The sequence below is a fragment of the Arctopsyche grandis genome, chromosome 9, assembly GCF_051622035.1.
Source record: "Arctopsyche grandis isolate Sample6627 chromosome 9, ASM5162203v2, whole genome shotgun sequence".
In the NCBI taxonomy this organism is placed as follows: domain Eukaryota; kingdom Metazoa; phylum Arthropoda; class Insecta; order Trichoptera; family Hydropsychidae; genus Arctopsyche; species Arctopsyche grandis.
The window spans coordinates 4,530,079-4,550,127 of NC_135363.1; the positions used below are offsets into that span (position 1 = coordinate 4,530,079).

A 20,049-nucleotide genomic window follows, 5' to 3' on the forward strand; every position below is an offset into this window, starting at 1 on the left:
TTACCAACATGCCTTTTTGGGTAGTATTAGCAATTGGGCAGTATTAGCAATTAACTGTATGATTTTTGTGTTTTTACTAAAGAAATTTAAAAATGAAATTAAAAAATACCGTAAGGGCGAAAACACACAGCGGTGTACGTGACACGTGGTTTTTTAAGATACTTTTAAACATGTGAAAAAATGGGCCATGCCTTGCACATCTTTGTGGAACGCCCAGCAAACTCCGCCCCAAAATGACCCTCTGGGATGTTTTCGATAAAATTGTATCCTTGTAGTTATCCTTGCATGACAACAATCGACAACGGTGTATCCCATATTTGAAGAAATTTAGGAGACCACCCACAGCGGAGAGCCATGCACACGATGTGCCGTGCATCGCTGTGTGTATTCGCCCTAAGACTTTGGACTAAGGTATGCGGGGCTCAAAATGTTCTAAATGATATGAGCTATTTATTTATTTAACATTTTGGACCATTATGGCATTACAGGAAGAACCTAATGCGCCACAATGGCCTACATAATAAAATAAGAGAGGGAGAAAACAAAAAATAAAAAATTATTAGATAGAACAGTAAGCAAAAGTAAAAAATTAAGATATAAAAAATTACAAACAAAAAAAAGCTATCAACCCATAGAGGCTTTGCACTTAGCTTTCAACCACTCTGTATAATATTATTACAATATAATTCAATGCAAGGTATTTGATAAAATTACTGTAAGTTTTGCTGTCCATAACATAACGTTGACAATTACTTTTACCGTCTAAAAATATAAATTTCCAATAATAAATTAATAATATCAAACAATTTACGTAGTTTATATTAAAACTATATTTATTTTCTATAAATATAGTTATGAATTATATCTCCGATTTCAAATGGTGTTATTATTTATTAATAAAATTAAGAGCAGTACATTACTTAAGTTTTAACTTTTAAATTTAAATGGAAAATTTCCATCAAATTAAATTGGTCTCTTTCTTTAATTACGATACTTTAGACAGCATAATTAGGTCATTTCATTGCAACTGCAACAATTTGTTGAGAATGTTTAAAATCCACCGCTTTATAAAAATAAAAGCCAATACTGAATAAATAAGGTTAAAAATATACGAAAAAAATTGTTTTATCTTGCGAGGTTGCGAGGAGTTAAGATAACTATGTATATATATTGAAAATTTCATTCAATATTATGCCATCATAAGGCCATATGAATATATCAGTGGCGTGCGGTGAAATTCTCTCTCTTTTTGTCGTACAGCCTTACTTATTGTGCACGGGCAGGATACATGAAGAACAGCTTGTTCCTCTTGTATCCTTCTCGCGCACATGAAGTAAGGCTGTACGACAAAAAGAGAGAGAATTTTACCGCACGCCACTTTAATATATGATACTTCAGATGCAATTTATCATATGTTTTCCAAACTGACTGTTCTGAACGCGGTATTCCTGTTAGCATCACTACTAATCCGACCATATTTTAGAATTACATTAAAATTGTCAAACATCGATTCACTTGCCCTAAAAAGTAAAAATAAAACGCGTAAATATATTTTATTCATGGCCGTAGAGCGCGGTCTTTTGCTCTCTCGCCGTCGAACCAGCTCTCATGGCCAACTGTCAACTGCACGTGTGAGTCGTGTATTGTTTGGTTTTGTCAATTTCCACCGGTTTTATTCGGAATTAGTGCATCATGAGCTCCAGCAAAGGCAACGTGAAGCGAACTCGCCCTCAGAAGCATCAGAATCGTACGTCATTCAAGAACGACATGCACGATACGTCCGTCAGAACAAAGTTCATCAAGTCAATACAGCCTTCAGGCATCTGTCTACGTTGCAAGTCGATCATCGAATGGAAGATCAAATACAAGAAGTTCAAGCCTCTAACAGCGCCGAAGAAATGCGTCCGTTGCGAACAGAAAACTGTCAAAAATGCCTATCATGTCGTATGTCTACCTTGTGCTAGGAAGGAAGGAATATGTGCTAAATGTATCCAGAAAGTAGAGGTTATTACACCATTATTTTTTTCTGAAAATGATTTCTTTGATTTGAAATAATGATTGCATGTGTTACCAAATGACAAATTGGAATGTTCATATTGTTTGATTGCCTTTGTTGTATGGCTCATAGTCTAATACATTCTTGGATTGTAAATATATTAATTATTTTCAGGTAGTAGAACATAAACCAGATCTAAATCCAACTGAAGATGCAGAGATGCAACAGATACTTAAATCTTTACCGGAAAGAAAGCGAAGGACGCTTCTTAGGTATTTATTGCTGTGATTCTTACCGACTATCGTCGTCTTCTTGGTTTCGGATCAAATTTCTATTTGTATCGTTTATGATTGTAGGTATTTGAGGAAACAAAACGAAGAAAAGGATAGTAAAAAAAAGAAAGAATCCGCCGAAGAAGCTGCGAATGAAGAGACTGATGCTAAAAAAGATGCTGAATTAACGGATAAAATTAACAAACTGAAGTTGGACGGTTTGAAAAATGGCGAGGAAGACGGTGATATAAGCGATTTTGATAGTGATTTTGATGATTTTTCAGGCTCTGATATAGATGATTCTGATGTTGAAGAATGCTTGAGTGATATTGATTGAAAATAAATGATTTATACATACCGAATGCATTTTTTTTTTTGCAACATGATAGGAAAATAGGTGTTAATCAATGAGATTTTCATTTACATATTTCTCGTTTATGAAAGTAGACAAATAAAATTTTACAAGCTTTTCAACTTTTATTATATAGATATATATATCTTATAATTTTATATGTTAAATATAAATTATAGTGATAAGTACAGCATTGAAAAAAAAGCATAATTTTCTCAGTGGCTTTTCACACAGCTCGCTAATTTATTTTCCTACTTAATAATTAATTTATATTTTCTTTTTTTTTTTAATATATTTTTCATTTATTATTTAGTGTTTGTGGGTGTGTGTGTATGTGTGATCTGGATAAAGCTTGAAATTATTCAAAATTTTTACAAATATAATATATACGCATATAAAATTCTTTTTAACAATGTAATGCAACGTTTACCCGTATTGATATGAATCGGCTAGTGATTTCATTGTGAAATTCTGTCATACACATTATTAGATTTACGGAATCTTCCTCATTCCGGGTCGGTTGAATGTAATTGACAATATCAAAAGAAACAAATATACGTCATCATCGAAAAACATTTTTAGAATATTTGGAAGGAATGGTAGATGGACTTTCTTCATTATTTATTATTTATTTTTTTAAACACATTTTGTCAAACTAACGTACACCCCCTTTTGGGATAGCACATGTACACATTTTCTTTAGGTAAAACAACGGTATATACCGTAGATTTCTAAACTTTACGGGTTTATTAATTTCGATTAGCGGAAAAGCAACACGCTGAGGAAGAGTGATAGATAAAATACTACTCTTTATCTATTCAGTTTTTTTTTTAATACAATTCTTCGATTTGTATCTAACGCTATTTATTTGCAGAGAGAGAGAGATCTATCTATTCTAAACGAAGTTCCTCTCTATAGTCGGTCAGTCACTTGCGTGATTGTTAAAATACAAACTTGTCGAATTAGTAATTGACCACACTCTTTTTTTTATTCTTGTTTAAAAGCTACTCACACACACTGTACAGTGCATGAAATATGGATTCACATATAGTCGTGATTTGCAACCAAATTAACATGGTTTGGGAATTGTCAGATCTGATATTTCACATTCAATTGATTTGCTGTAGAGTTGGATTGAGAAAAGTACATTGAAACAATCAGATGGTTAGTATCTTGAAAATGAACACTTTGATCAAGTAAATATTCACTAGTTAAATGAAACTAAGATACATAGTATTGTATTATAACTAATTTTTATAAGATTAAGTGACTTTGATACATATCTGTATATTTAAAATTCCTCTTGGATGTTATCTTACAATTCTTGGATAGTTTTCAACTCAATGAACATACACTATTCTATTTGAAATAGTTCTGGAAAGAAACTACACGCTGATAAATTAGGCAAGTGTGCTAGGTTACATCTCCGAAACGAGAACTTGCTTGAAGTTTTAAGCAGTGTGTATTGATTTAGTTGTGTTTTATCTCATTGGGAGTAAATCATTCCAGGATTTCCAAAACAGTCTGATGATATGTTGAGGAAAATGATTTGATTATGTTCCGTAACGTATTGAGATGTTACGTAGATCTAGTTGCAATGATTTTATTGCATAATATACTATGTAGTTTGGTTTTGTTTAGGTAGTATATATTGACATTTCAGTTGAAGTGTTCTTTTTTGAGATACTCGTCATATAATCGTTTCCAGACTACATATATAGGTTTTTCATTCCAAATTGACCTTTTTTCATTTCAAATTGACTCATTTTCATTTTAAATTAAACCTTTTTCATATTTCATATGTCAATTTGAATGAATTGAATTGAATTTTAAACGAAAAAGAGTCAATTTGAATTGAAAAAGGTTTAATTTGAAATGAAAAAGGGTCAATTTGGAATGAATAACTTATATATGTAAGTACATTTTGGTGGTTTTTTGATTAGTGGTATATTAAATGAATGTTGAAAAAAAAATAGACTTTCTTAATCCAACTCTCAACTACTGTTAATGCATAGGAAATTAAACGCTTAAAAACTGTTACATTTCAATACACACAATTTTACATAATGCAGATCACAGATAAATGTTTTTTTTTTTTTGGTTTTATTCAATTTTTTATTCATATAATTAGAAAAAACAACCATTTCACAATAATAATAATAATCTTTTTGTATTTTTCTATGAATTTTTTAATATTGTTAACACTTAATACAGTTTTACCTTTTGACTACCAATTTTATTATTGTATGTCGACTAATTTTTAACATTTTTTCTAGCGAGACAATTATTCATTAGGTATGTATGTGGACTCGGTGAAAGTTCAGGATTGATTTGTATTAAACGTATTCTGAGATGATGTTTCATTATTATTATTTTATTATTATATAATGAGCATGGTAGGAAAAAGGTATTACATTGTAATTATAAAGCGTGACAATAATCGGTGATTTATTGATATTTTTTTTTTCACACAAACTATTATTTTCATTTATTTTTTCAATATGTAACAAAAGCATATAATTTATCTAAAATTTATCGTATATATTTATAATATACATAATTCCACAATGTCTTTTTAAATTTATTTTTTTTTGATATTAATTATCAAATTACATTATTTAGACTTCTTTTAAGAGAAATGCACAACTTTTTTTTGATTCTAAAATGATCGAATGAGATGATTAGAGAGCAAAAAATAGTGTATACATACAATACGATCATAAAAATATTTAAAGGTTAATAAACGACGATTACTTTTTGAATTTAATCATGGCAGGAAAGTTCAGGCTGATAAAGATGGCAGATTCTATCACAAAAGCTATTTTTTTTTTTTTTGAACACTCGCATTGTATGAAAGATTTTTTTATTACTCACAGCTGTGCAACGGAATATTTATTCTATTATAAATACACAAGATAAAACTTTTTTTAAATCTAAATCATAATACATACAATACAACAGATTTAATAATAAATTATTACAGTGAAACATTTTCAATTTCAATTCTCTGATAATTGAATATTGTAGACAAAACATTCAACTATTTTATTTATTCCTTCGTAAAATATAATATCTTCAACTATACATATGTTTAACTAATCTTATAATGCACGGGAAACGAAAAGTATTTAAGGCCATATGTAGATTCACCGAAGTCGGCATTAAAAATAGAATTCACTAATTTTTAAACACTTTTAAATTCAAACAATGCGCAATCTCTATTTTCTATACGTACATACATATGTAAGGTAAAATTGCATTGTTGGACTTTAAACAGTCAGCTAAAATTAATAAATAAATAATTCATCGAGAGGCCACAAACATTGCATGGTAAATAATATTAATTATTTATTATTGCGCCGTTCACATTTAATTTTTATATAAATATATTCTCAACATTGGACCATTTTGAATTTGAAACCATTGCAGGTATAATATTTTCATTTTGAAACAATTTTCCGTATAATAAATAATGCTTGTCAATTATACTCGTGATAAAATTTTATTTTAATTATTAATAATCAACAGTATAACTTAGTTATTACATTTTTAATGCATAGTTAAGATTTTTATGTAGTAAATAAATACTAGTAATATTTTTTTGAAAAAAAAATCATAATTGACAAGAATTACATAATTTAAAACATTGACTGCAAAAGTTTTTATGAATATTTAAATCAAGATGTTATTAAAACAGTCAATATTTTAAATTTAAAAACACTGGTTTTTCAATACCTTTTTAATTTACTATCACAAATAGACAAACGCTTGCCTGAAAATTTTCAAGTCGACTAATGTTTGTGGTCTCAAATAATTAAATACAATAAATGATACATATATATAATTTTCATATTTAAATTGTACGTGTATGAAAGATTTTTTATTATTATTGAAATTTACAACTATTCAAAGTTTGCTCCGTAAAGACACTCAAAGATCATCAAATACGTGCAAACTTTTAATAATAATGGCGAGAAGCTCAATGATAATAATTATTATTTCATCATTATAAACAAAGCTCTAAATTCAAACGTTCAAAAGACATTGATCATCCTTGGGTGTTACAATGAGATTTGTTTTTGATTAAAAAATGTATAAAAAAAGGATGATGCACTTTTTTATATTAATTTGATTTTTTGTTCTGTAACGTGCAGCAAACATTCAGTGCCTTTATTTATTTATTAATAATAATATTTCGTAATAATAATCATAATTATGAAATTTGATGACGGTGAAGTTTTGAGCATGAATGGCTTAATTAATTTTTTTCAATATATATATATATATTTATTTATATAATAATATAAACCCCTTGTCGATTAAAAGTCTCAGTTTCTATCCTCTCGATTTTTTTCATGCATTCATTGCCGATGGTGATCGGAGTGATTGAGCTGATGATTGGATAGCTGATGACTCGGTCGGTGCGGCTGGCTTACTTCGGTCTCCATGTGATGCTGTCCAGGCCTTGGAAGTGGCGTTTCAGACTGCCGCTATCGGCCCAGGTGGTGTCGAGATACTCGTCGTCATCGTCTTGCTCAAGTTTCTGGAAATACGTATTAAAATGATTTTAAACAATAGATTATACAAACATAATTAGATAATGTATGTACATGTCATCAAGATTATTTAACGTTTGGAAAGTTATATTATAATATGATAATTTTAAATGTTGAAGGTGAAAATTTGTTTCAATGTCAAGTTTAAATGTCTACTTACAAATGCAAGGTCGATATTATGTATATACCTAATGAACAAGGTTAAGAGTTTATAAATATATATATATATATATATATATATATATATATATATATATATATATATATATATATATATATATATATATATATATTATACATATGTATATGATATAATTCAGTGGCTCAATTTTCACACTCAAATTCAAAGTAAGGTTATGATTAGAGACACGTATTTTGGGCATTTTGCTATTAAAGCTTAATTGATGCTAAAATTCGGAATAGATGCTAATAGATGATAAATTCGTAAAATATGCGAATAGATGCTAAAATAACAAACAAAAGTGAAATTTGCATAAAATTAATAGACAATTTAGAAGGGTCTTCCTATCCCTTTGCCCATTTATCATGTGAAGAAATTGAGGGGATAAAACGGAGCTTGCAGTTTACCATAGACGGTGTTTTTACTGTCGAAACCAAGCAACTGCTTTTGTCTACTACTGTAAATAGTAGACAAAAGTGTGGACGCTGAAAGGTATTTTAGTAAATAAAATATAATTGTTACCGATCGTCGCAAAAAAGATCTGTAGAAATATGCTCCATGTTGAGTTTTAATAAATTTTAATTGGTATTATATTTTTATATTCAAGTTTTTTTCATTGAAATTTTAATTCCAAAGTATTTTTGATTTTTTCTATGATTTTTTAATTGTTGTGTTGTCTTTAAATTGTATATATGTGTTGCGTAGGGGTGGGTGGAGGATCCAAGTAAAAGGCCAACAGTCGTCTCACAGCATTTATTGATGATTAAGGAGATACACGCACTGGCAGTGCTCAGTCCAGAATTACCTGATATCGCCTACGTACCGCTTTATAAAGGGTAGATCTCTTAGGACGTCTAATCTGTTTACCTGTTATATAGTCACGTATTCGGATATGTATTTCCACGACATTGGGTCTCCCCGTACCGATTCTGAGAAAGGCCTAATAACGGTCATTGTTTAGCTTAAATGCACTTAGAGTCCAGATATAATCCTGGAAGTAAGTGCAAGCATTTAGTTAATCCGATAACAGATATCCGTTGGTCTAAGTGCAAGCACTTAGTTAATCCGTTAACAGATAACCCTTGAACGGTCACATAGTCTCTTGGATTCTATTCGCTTAATCCGCGGCGTACGTAACATATGTATATAAATTATTTTAAAATTCATCGAAATTTTTTATTATTTAATATTAAACTCTTCATAAAAATATATGCTAAAATTGAACATTTTTAATGCTCTAAAACGCTAAAATGCTAAAATTGACAAAAATAAATGCCCAAAATACGTGTCTCTAGTTATGATATTTAGCCAGTGGCGGATCAAGTAAACATGGGTCATTTAAAATTTGAGGCCTCCACTTCAGCTAAAATTTGCTATCATCGTTTTTTACCATGTTTTCAGTATATGGTTTTCCATTATGATTTTACAAAACCATATATTTTTTATTTACAAATATGTACTTGAAACGCTAACAGTTTTTGGAATAAAATAGGTACTACTTTAAAATGCTATGTAAAATAGATAATAATTTCATTTATTCTTGACTTACGAACGTATTGTGGACAATGATAATAATTTGTAAGTTGTAAATTTCGGTAGCTAAGGCCCATTTCGGGGCCCTCAATATTCGGGGGGGCCTAAGCGCGCGCTTATTTTAAATTTATGATAAACCGCCGCTGTATTTAGCATTAATTGCGTTTAGGATTCAATTCGTGAAGGGCAATGTGGTACAGGTGGTCAATGAGATTCGTTCAGCGCTTTAAGCCACGTTTATTTTTGAATGCGCCGAAACGAACTGTCGTTTGGTCACGGCATTACGTAACATACCAACTTAAACATACACACGACGCAAACATGCCAACTCAATCATTTATACATGCACTCTTCTGGGTTTGCAAATCAAATCCTACATATATATTTCATATTATTATTGTTAGCATTTTTATATTCAACTAGCTAAATTTCAAGGCGTTGTTCGAGGCGTGTGAAAGTCAGAAAAAAAAGTTCACACTTTTTCATAAATTTTAGGGCTCGTTCGAATTGAACTCAACGTTTATGGAAAAATATGGGCGCACGGCGCTCACAGATATGTACATACGTAAGAAGCTCACAGATTAATGCAGTCACTCATTGTATGTAGCCAGTGCCGGTCTTAGGTGAAGGCTGGATCAAAATAAGTTAAGGCGCCGCTCGGTGCGGCAAAGGCGCTTTAAAATTTAAAATTAGAGCGCCAAAAGCCCTATAAAATTATAATCTAAACTCAAACATTTGTACTTGGCAAATTCTATTCATTGGGTGAAGGCGCATTACCTTTTGTATTATGGGTATTACCCATATCTCTACCCCACTCCTTTCCTTTTGGGCATGCTTGGGTATAATTCCCTTGAACTTCGGAGAAACTTCTCATTAATTCGTTTCTTTCTCCTGCTCTTACGTGGTAATACGTCATGCCCGTTGTTGCTGGAGCAGTTGGGACTTTATGTCTAATAACTATGTGCGTGGTAGACATTATCATTTGCTGGCTGTACCTCCTGCCCGCACAGTTCTTTTTCGAATGGCTCCTATTCCAAGAGCTATTCGACTTCTTAATGAAATCGTTGCTGCCGAGACTGAATGTGATATTTTCCACCTTAGTGAGCGTAAATTGTCGGAAATTACTCTAACCCATTTATCTGGTAGTCTGCGCTCATCATTGTTTTCATGATTGATTGTGATTTATGAGTGAAATTTTGATTAACTCTCTTCCATTTGGGTCTTACGAGATGTTTTGTATTTGTAGTTGTTTCTTACATATTTATTGAAACTGACTGTAGGTGCAAGGCATTCCTTATGCTATATTTTTTTATTTGATATTTTTACTTTATCTGTTATTATTAAATGCTATTTTTTATGTTTATGTATGTATGTATTTATGTTTATGTTCAAATGTATTTTTTTATGTATAATTGATGAGTATATTATTTTCGTTATGTGTTAATTTATGTTTAATTGTTATTTTGTTTTTTTTGTGTAATATTTTTTGACCATTGTGGCGCTTTAGGAATTCCTGTTATGCCACAATGGTCTGTTTAGAATAAAATAAATAAATAAATAATTAACGTTTCCCTGTGGCAGCCACAATTTAAATTTTGTGCTATACGACGTTGCGAAATCTTCTGTAACATTTCAAACTTTTTTCTATTCTAACTTTCTAACTGATTACGTGCCATTACATATTCTTAAAAAAATAATCTTAGATTTGAAACAGTTAAACGAATATTCAAAGATGTATGGGTTTTTGTATTTTGTAAACAATCTACTGGAAAGAGCCGATCTTCAAATTAAGCTCACCGCGAATTCAATATCTGAATATTATGAGCAATGAACTTGAACAATGATATACAAAGCACTCGCAGTACGTAGAGAGGTCACATATGAACATGGACATTCAAGGCGCTCACAGACGAACACGGTCACTCAAAGCGCTCACCGACGAGCACGGACACGCAAGTCACTCATAGATGAACATCACCTGCAGAACTAAATCGAACACCTTGTGTATGCGTGTTCGTCTGTGAGCGTTTTGAGTATCCGTGTCTGGCTATGAGCTTCTTACATGCTTGTGAGTGTCTTTCGTGTCTTTGATCGTCCGTAGGCGGTGTGCGTGTTCGTCTGTGAGCGCCTTGCATTTTTCCGTGCACATTATATCCTAATTTAGATTGGCCATTAGATTCAAGAAACATGCAAACATTCATCAAACATATATTGTATTTATAATAGCCCAATTCCGTTTGTTTATTTGTGATATCGCTATTAGATACAACATATTATATGACATACGATATGAAAGCAGAGAAAATATTTTTCGTCCTGGGTAGGTCTCGAAACCTCTTGATAACTCGAACGCGTTGTTATGCTTATCACAGATTCAGTTTTTAATTTATATAATACTAGTGGTGCTACCCGGCTTCGCTCGGTTCTGTTTTTGACGATCTTTTCCATTTTAGCACGGATATATAATAAGTAAAGTACCTTGAAATGGAAATGCAGTCTAGTAGTGAGAATACCGTCGAACCATGAAAAAAATCTTCATTTGTTTTTTTATTAAATTTATTTGAATTGAACAACCGACCAATCACAAACGTCTTTGACCAATCCAACCAATCAGAAGCGACTTTGATGATAGCCAATCAGAAACAAATTACAGACGCCGTTTTTGTTTTATATATAAGATTTATATGAAATAAGCAACAAAAAAATAAACAAATAACGGAGCGGGGACTATTCAATCATTAATAAATTTGATCCATTGAATTCGAATATGACAATGATTTTTGTGCTTTCTTCTCGTTTATGAGATATGAGAGCGTTTAAAAAATGCGCAATTTTTGGATTGTGCAGTATTTAACATAAAATCTATTATCTAGACATCAATAGTCGGATATTTTTTTGGTAATTGGATTATTCGTCACATTGCAGTGGTCACAAAGACTATTTTTTCCATGAAAATTGCGAATACACAATATTTGGCACTCAAATTCGTTGTCGTTAGTATGATGGACTTTTCGGCTGCCAGATGTTCCTTTATAGAGATTTTAGTAATTTTGTGACCAGTAATCACCGAACCGTTTTTTTTCTATTCAGTGTGATTTTTATAGCTTTAAAATTCTTATAATTAATTACACTGTTCGACAAATGACGACTTTTTTTTTTGTTCAGAGACGAGATATGACTTTTCTTATAGATCTATGCCCAGTGAACACGAATCTGGTAATAAAATATGTCGATTGGCTCGAGATTCGTAGATATGTATATGTGTTTTTTAAATCGCGCGATTTTTCTATATCTTGGTGTTGTTCGGTCGATGTAACAAAATCTGTCAATTTTCTGTTCAAAATGAATATTGGAATCTATAGTTGGGTATTTTATCTTTTATTTGTAGTACTTTTCAGCTTTCAAATCTCTAAGTAGTTGTCCAGTTCAAATCAAAAGTCAAAAGTACGTATTTTCACTTGGGATTTTTTCTCACTGTTAATACTATTTTATATTGAGATTTTTCTGTTGAAACATGTTTATTGGAATAGTGTTCTAGCCATATTATTTTTTGTTTTCGTTTAAAAGGGTTAATTGGAAGTGTGCTGAATTTTAAATCGGTAAACTTGCGAGTTGACATCTCGTACTATTATTTACTCGCATTAACACGAATCGGAATTGAACTAATAGGGATAATATATTAAATTGTCTTTATATGAGAATTAAATAAAATTCCACTTCACTATTCTTCAAAAATTATATTGATAACTAGCTTACCTCGATAAAATAAACGAATTTTTGTTATTAATCCACAAGAGTAGAGTGGTAAATGATTTTAAATCGAGTTAAAAAATGCTGTTGCTTAAGACCGTATGTATGTATGATGTAAGAGCGAGATGAAGAATGGAGAGCGCATCACTCCATCTCATTCGCTCTCGCCCATTTACTAGCGATAACCACCCCACCTAGAACATTTCAAATTGAAAAAGAGTTTACTAAATACATAAAATACCATCGACAATGCACCATCTATTCGAGGAACAAGAAAGAGAGTGCACGTATAATTTAAAAACGTTCCATTATATCTCACGCTCGCAGTGATAAACCTGAGCGTTTTACACGCAGCTTTGGCCAATCGAATTCACAAAAATCATACCACTTTGTCACGCGATTGTCAATACGCCATTGATTTCTGTACGCGGTTACGAATTATAGCCCCCTGGACTCAAACTCTCGACCGAAAGCAGTTCGATTGTTTGCTGAAAATACACAGTATCAGGTACCCACAGAGTACATACAGATTGATCTAAAAGCACTAAACGCTTCAGGCCACTGAAGGATCAAGTTTCAGCACTTGACTTGTTTACCCCCCCCCCTTTTTGACTTTATAAGATATACTTTATGTACATAATCGCTATATTATTGTATGTACGTACATACATATGTATGTTAGCGGCTTAAATATAAGAATCTCTTATGCGTATACTTCTTAAGGTTTATTTATATGACTGCACGTCAACAACCCAGCACACAAGTGCACGGAAAAGACTACTTCTATTCATACTGTACAGCAGCGCACGTTCAGACTTGTTTTGGCCGAGTGCAAGGCAAAATTGGCTTACATACGCATTACAGAGCGCGAAGATACGGCACAATATTGCTTGCGTCGTATCGCCGAATCAATATTGTCACTGTATGACGTTTCTGAAAATATTCAAATACACATGCGCACTTTGGGTAGTACGCTTGCACTCGCCACTATGACGTTACGACATGCGTGAATATTTTCAGTGGCCAAAGAAAAAAATAGAAAGCTCTGATTGGAAACTATCGACTTGGAGACACAAATATTCAAGTCTGACCAAATATCAAAATCAGACAGCGTATGATGCTTTTCAATCGAGGTCAAAGCGTGGCTTGAACCGAGACCTCTTAGTCGTTAGCATTTTAAGTTAATCACTAAGTTATGCTTGCTATACATATGTACAAATGTGTATAGTTGAATTTTCTTAATACGAATACGGGATCCCGACTGGTACGAGGAAATGGTCACAATCAGCTAATGGTATAATGAGTTCTGATTGAAAAACTCAATTACAGAAAAAGCAGTAATTGAAAAGCGTTTTTGTCAGTAGTAAAAGAACCAGTTGTCGTTTATACATTTTATTATTATCATATTTAATAATTAATTCATAAAAAAATGGTAGTTATTGGTCATGACCAAAGATCGGCGCTTGGTGGATGGTTTCCACACAAAAAATGGTTCATTATTAGGAATTTCTTAATGCTTTACATAATGCTTGAAAAACTACGATTTTTCGCTATCTTGCTTTGAAACTATCGACTTGGAGCGGTCCATTGTTATTTGAAAAGCATCCATCGACTGCCGAAAACCAGTCATGACTAGAGGTCGGAATCTGAAGGGGCTGGAAACGTGCCGCCTATTGTTCCATTGGTGTAAATCCTTTGTAAAAAAGGTTCGGCAAACCTTTAACAATGCATTTACAATCTTTGAACAATAAACAGCCCCTTCAGATTCCGGGCTCTAGTCATGACAAGGGACGTTTGGTCATGTCAATTATAATTTATCTACATTTAAAATTTTTATTTCACTATGAGTGTTAACGAACGAATTTATTTACTTTACATACTTAGGTAACTATGAAAAATACTTAAATTGTGTAAAAATTCATTTCGACGACAATAAAGGCACACAAAATTGTACGGCACAGTATGCCTAGGTAGACTCCAGTTGTGAATGGGCATATCTTTATGTCATTGCAAATTTGTACAATCTTATAATTTTGGCAAGTTTCTTTTACATCACTTCAAATATAGGAATCTTCATTGTCGATCACTGTCGAACCTTTCACTGAAAATACTCTAAGGTGTGAGTTTTGACCTGACATAGATGAGGCGTGCTAGTGTAGTTTTAAATGTGCAAAAATATATGAAAAAAAGTGCCGCGTGTATGTATGCGCCCTAACAGATTGAATTTCAAGCAGTGAAAATGTATCAAACAATGAGTTTAAAACGTTTACAATCACGTTTTAATACATTTTTGTATGGTTTTATGTTACAATGCGAAGCTAATTATAAAAAGGACCTGATCTATATAATGGGACAGGAAGTTTCGATGTCTTACAAACATTAGCATGCAGCAAATAAGCGGGGGGGATTGAATGTGGTGTTTTATGTGTCAGTGGCGTGCGGCTTGTGGGGTACTGCGGCAGACATGGCGGCGCCCACCATTGCCAATTCTGCAACATATTGACCCTTTCATATGACCTCATCCACTAACTACACTGCTTCCAAATATAAATCCACGTGCCCCATCCCCCGACCGACACCACACAGGCTATAAATGGACCAATGTCATAACACTTGAATTTTATAAATACGTAGTTATATCAATTCAATATTTAATATTTATGATGGTGTTTTAGTCCTGCTTGAACTTTAAGCCGCAGTGTCGGTAAGGGCTAATAAGGCGAAGGTTCGAATTGCTAATGCGGTTGAAAGATTTATTCGATTTACTCGAAGGCCGCTATCGAAATCTAGACATATCGGCTTTCTGCCGTAAATTTAATACTCAATCTTGTGTTGAAAATAGGACTCATTCATCGGCTGATTGCCGGTCATATGTTAACTGAAGTGGCTTAAGCCTTATATATATACTCTATAATTTTATATTTGTAATATTGTAGCGTGGACGTGTAGAGGGATTTCCAAGACATGATTGAAACACGCAGTAGTATGGTAGATGTAATTTATTGTTCTTGATCCGTCGGCCTGCCAGCTCCGAATGGATCGCTGCCAGCTCCGCGAGATCAGGTGATCAGCGCTAGTAAACCAGTGGTCGTTACACTATGTATATGTAATCTGACGGAATGATTTTCGATCTCATAGCTGTTTTAAGCACGTTTAGTTATTGCTCTCATTTTATTTGGTTGATGAGATGATTCTATTTAAGCTTATCATAATATATGTAAGGAGAAGGGGGGGGGGGGTTGCTCTCAATTAGCCAATTGTCATTATTCAGAAAGCAATATTAGTTTATATTAATAATCTTGAATGGATTCGTTAAGATGTTCCCATAGGAAAAATCAATATGTATGTTGGAATTTATGATTTAAAAGCGTAATCTTTGAAAGTACCAGAACAAAATAATAAGCTTTTAACTATTTGTTTTTAATTTTTTTTGTGAAGATAATATTGGAAACCATTGAAGAGAATTCTGCTTTAAATATATGTTTTTAGAAATATTCGATATTTTAAATTACAAACGGGGTTTTTTTTATAAAGATTTATTGCACCTAACTATATAACGGATAGTCATTAGGGCATTAGCAAATAATAATTAAAGTTCCAATAATGTTTAATGCAAGAGAGCAATAAAAAAAGTTTTCTACGGATTTAGCAATAGTCACAGTTAAGCTTCGGCGCGACAGTGTTATTTTCCAGGAAAGACGGTTTGTCTATTGTCAACCTACAAAGCTAGCAAAAGCTTTGCAAAGAGAGCAAAAAAAAAGGTTAGCAATAGAAATTGACAATAATGAACCCATTTTACAAGCTAAACGCCAATTTCTGGTCATAACTATTTCACAAATTTGAAATCATATTCAAATAGTGGTGACAAATAGTAGGTAGGATGGTTTTTCCAATTTGATGAGGAGCCGTTTCAACAATGAAATCAGACAAATTTGCAAACTCTGATAGGAAACGATCGACTTGGAGTCACAAATATTCAAGCCTGACCAGCCGCACTGCGGAAACACTCGGAATAAATTCTCCACAATCGAGGTCAACCCAGTGCATGAACCCGAGAACCTCTCAGTGGCTAGCATTAACGCAACCACCGAGCTACACTGCTGATATTTTGCATCCGTATAATAATTGTATACCATTAAAAAACCACAAAAACTTGATCAGTGATCCATACTGAGTACAAAGCATACAAAATATCAAGGTAAATTTTTTAACGAACACAATACTTGTAAAGTAAAAAAAAATACATATCGCAAATGTGTCACATATGACGTTAGCACCAGCGATTCTCTAGTAGATATAAAGCCAATATTTTTACGAACGCTAGCCAAAAAGCGACATCTAAAATTCGATCTACTATAACACTAGAGGACAAAGACTGTGTTTTCACAATATGACATTTTTACACTAGAGCGGATTTGGTTTACTTTGGTTCACGAACAATGCGGATGCGCTAAATCACACAAAAAAAAAAAAACAACGAAAAAAGCGTGCGAGTTTGCCAACTGTGAAACTTCCGTTCGAAATTCAAACTAAATCTACATTTAATAGAAGCTGGCATGCGATCTAGAACACGTCGAACATACATACGTGCACACATATGAGAAAGGTAACTTCATGTATTATATAATACTTAAAAACCGACACGCAAGTTTTAAAATCCACATTTTAGAACTGCTATATATGTATGTATGTATGTATGTAGTCAAAAGTGCTCTGATTGCACTCATGCCAATACTCGCGAGTTGCAAAACTACTAACTCTCAGATACGACATGTCCGTGCGTTGGAGAGCAGAGATAGTTTCGACTTTATTATTATATATGTATGTATGTAACACAGACTAGTCATTAGCAGAGTGTTCGCATTGCAGAATTTCTGTACACGTCTGTAGTAGCCCAGAAGTGCTCGGGGAAGAGGTTGTATAATAAAAACGGAGGGATCGCAATAAAGAGAGGTCTCAGACCTCTCGAGGGACCTGAATTATGTTCCTGGCTTGCGCACATCCGTATGTATGCTACCCCTCACTTGAGCGTATGAAAATTTATAAACCTCTCTCCACACGTGTTAGTACAAGAACTGTATGTATTTACTGTAAATAATTGACGTTGGTTGGGAAAACTATTTCAATGCAAAGCTGGCGGACCGGACTCGAACTATCAGCTGGGTGATGACGAGGGTGGTGAACCAATAGAGGCAAAAACAAACAACGGTCGTTATATCATACATATGTAAACTAGTGGCCCTGGTGCACGAAAATTGTACTGCACTGGTGTGTTTGTAGGTGTACACAAAACACGCCCGACCGTGCGCACGCTTCGCGCTACTTTTTCTCACCAGAACATGCAGCGTGTCTCTCTTACTCTGCCAGTTTATTTAGCTTAGTTCTACGATTTATACCTGTCCTACTACCTACCGCCTGTCTCTGGTCATCACTGTGCGTCTCTGGTCAACACGAAAAAATGTATGGAAATGTGTGCGACAAACAAGTTGACGGGTGTGGCAAGCCCCATCTACCTGCATGCATTGGTCTGGTCGCCCTCAACCAAGTTGCTCGCAAGTCGCACGGTGCGGCCCGGCCCTTAACTGTTTGAAGTTGTAAAGCTTTGAATCTGCTCGCTGTACGTGTCTTGCCGTCTCTTCATTCACGCCTAGTATCTTCGTGTGTCTTGGTGCTAGCACTGCACTTTTCAAAGTCACATTGTGCAAACAGTTTCTTATTATATAATTCTAATAATTTTTACAGTAAGAAGCTTCTTTATAAAAATTGTACAAATTATTAGAATTATATAATAAGAAACTGTTTGCACAATGTGACTTTGAAAAGCGCAGTGCTAACACCAAGACACACGAAGATACAAGGCGTGAACGAAGAGACGGCAAGACACGTACAGCGAGCAGATTCAAAGCTTTACAACTTCAAACAGTTAAGGGCCGGGCCGCACCGTGCGACTTGCGAGCAACTTGGTTGAGGGCGACCAGACCAATGCATGCAGGTAGATGGGACATGCCACACCCGTCAACTTGTTTGTCGCACACATTTCCATACATTTTTTCGTGTCGTGCAACTAGTCGGCCGACAAAGTTGCACGGTGCGGCCCGGCCCTAACACAACTGTGGTTGCGACCCGAATAGAATCTAAAAATTGGTTCCTTAAATCCATAAAAAGAAAATCACAGTCATTTGTAGCGAGATAATAAATAGAAGTTTTCTATTAGGCTCGTCTATTCATGGGAAAGCTTGTTTTAAAAGCGTCATCCGGTCACATTAGCCGAGAGACTTCTTCGGATCTTGGACGAGACGTTCATTTGTCAAAACGCGCACTGTTGGAAACGTTGCCAAAAGGAGCATCCCCCTCTCCTACCCCCAGGTCACGTATATTACATAAATATACCTTATATGGAGAATATTATATTTAGTACACGCACACGGAAAAGGGTCTTTTATTCGGATTGTGAATAGGAACAAAGTTGAATGCAGGCTTTCCTTTGGGCAATACAAGGGCATGTGAAACTACCACCTCACGCGTATGTAGCCTTATGTATATGTACACATGTTCATATGCGATGTGAAAATTCAATGGGTTCAACATAACTTTTCTCTAAGGATTTTCAAGAATACGTACTATTCATGCATAGTAATGTATCGCTCTTGTTCGGCGCTGTTGTTTATATTGGTGTATTGCCCGATGAAAATCAACGCGAGATTTTAAAAAAATTGTATCGAAAAAAAACAGCATCTTTACAATTCCAAAGAGTATTTAGTGTTTGAATGGCAAAATATAAATAATATACCAAAACTCAACGACTTAATAGTTAAGTAAAAGAGAAAAAAATGGGAATGTCTTACATCAACAGTCAGCACCAATGTGTGTACATATTTTATTTCAATCGATCATGTACACTCGCCTTTACAGATCGCTTCAAAGTGACGAGTGTAACAATAAAGATACAATACAATCATACAATTAATACAAGTATTTTATATAATGTGAATTCATATGTACAAATATCATCCACAGTGACATCTATGTACACATTTTTGCAGCATTTTATTATAGAAATTGGCGAAACTTAAAACGCTGAATAACTTGAGATTTGCAAGAGAGATTGGAAAGGAGATGCTAATTTACAGGAACCGTTTCAATGAAAATCAGAAAAATTGGCTAACATAGATCTACCTGGAGCCACAAACCATGGTCTGGCCAACAGCTACTAGTGGGAATCAAACTGTGACCACTCCAATCGAAAGCATAATATGCTAACCACTAGTCCACGCTGCTGGCTGGATGTACAAGAAACAGCCGTGAATACAAAACATCCCCGTGAGACTCGAATGCAAGAGAAATCAAAATTCACTAAAATTATGAAAATATTGATAAGCGCAGGCTACCAGACCGATATGTTAAAATAG

At 33.6% G+C, this 20,049-nt stretch overlaps 2 protein-coding genes across 4 annotated transcripts in view; one reads left to right on the forward strand and one right to left on the reverse strand.

The window, feature by feature from the left end:
• Positions 1–1,582: 1,582 nt before the first annotated feature.
• Positions 1,583–2,628, forward strand: LOC143916510 (uncharacterized). Its single transcript, XM_077437645.1, has 3 exons — positions 1,583–2,004; positions 2,171–2,268; positions 2,353–2,628. The coding sequence occupies exons 1-3, from the start codon at positions 1,693–1,695 to the stop codon at positions 2,603–2,605; spliced, it is 663 nt and encodes a 220-aa protein (XP_077293771.1). The 5' UTR covers positions 1,583–1,692; the 3' UTR covers positions 2,606–2,628.
• Positions 2,629–6,935: 4,307 nt separating this feature from the next.
• The window catches only part of LOC143917103 (cilia- and flagella-associated protein 298), a 102,802-nt gene continuing 89,688 nt past the window's right edge, over positions 6,936–20,049 (reverse strand). Inside the window, exon 6 of one of the 3 annotated variants that reach the window (XM_077438500.1) lies at positions 6,936–7,163. In XM_077438500.1, coding sequence (XP_077294626.1) covers positions 7,053–7,163 — 111 coding nt within the window. In that variant the 3' untranslated portion in view covers positions 6,936–7,052. The remainder of the gene's footprint in view (positions 7,164–20,049) is intronic. The other 2 variants (XM_077438498.1, XM_077438499.1) reach the window with 2 other exon arrangements.

What these genes read in the sequence shown, in the direction of transcription:
- LOC143916510 (XM_077437645.1), top strand. Translation starts at nt 1,693, where the DNA reads ATGAGCTCCAGCAAAGGCAACGTGAAGCGAACTCGCCCTCAGAAGCAT. An exon ending in AATGTATCCAGAAAGTAGAG is followed by an intron (nt 2,005 to 2,170) that starts GTTATTACACCA and finishes AATTATTTTCAG; the next exon opens with GTAGTAGAACATAAACCAGA. An exon ending in AAGCGAAGGACGCTTCTTAG is followed by an intron (nt 2,269 to 2,352) that starts GTATTTATTGCT and finishes TTATGATTGTAG; the next exon opens with GTATTTGAGGAAACAAAACG.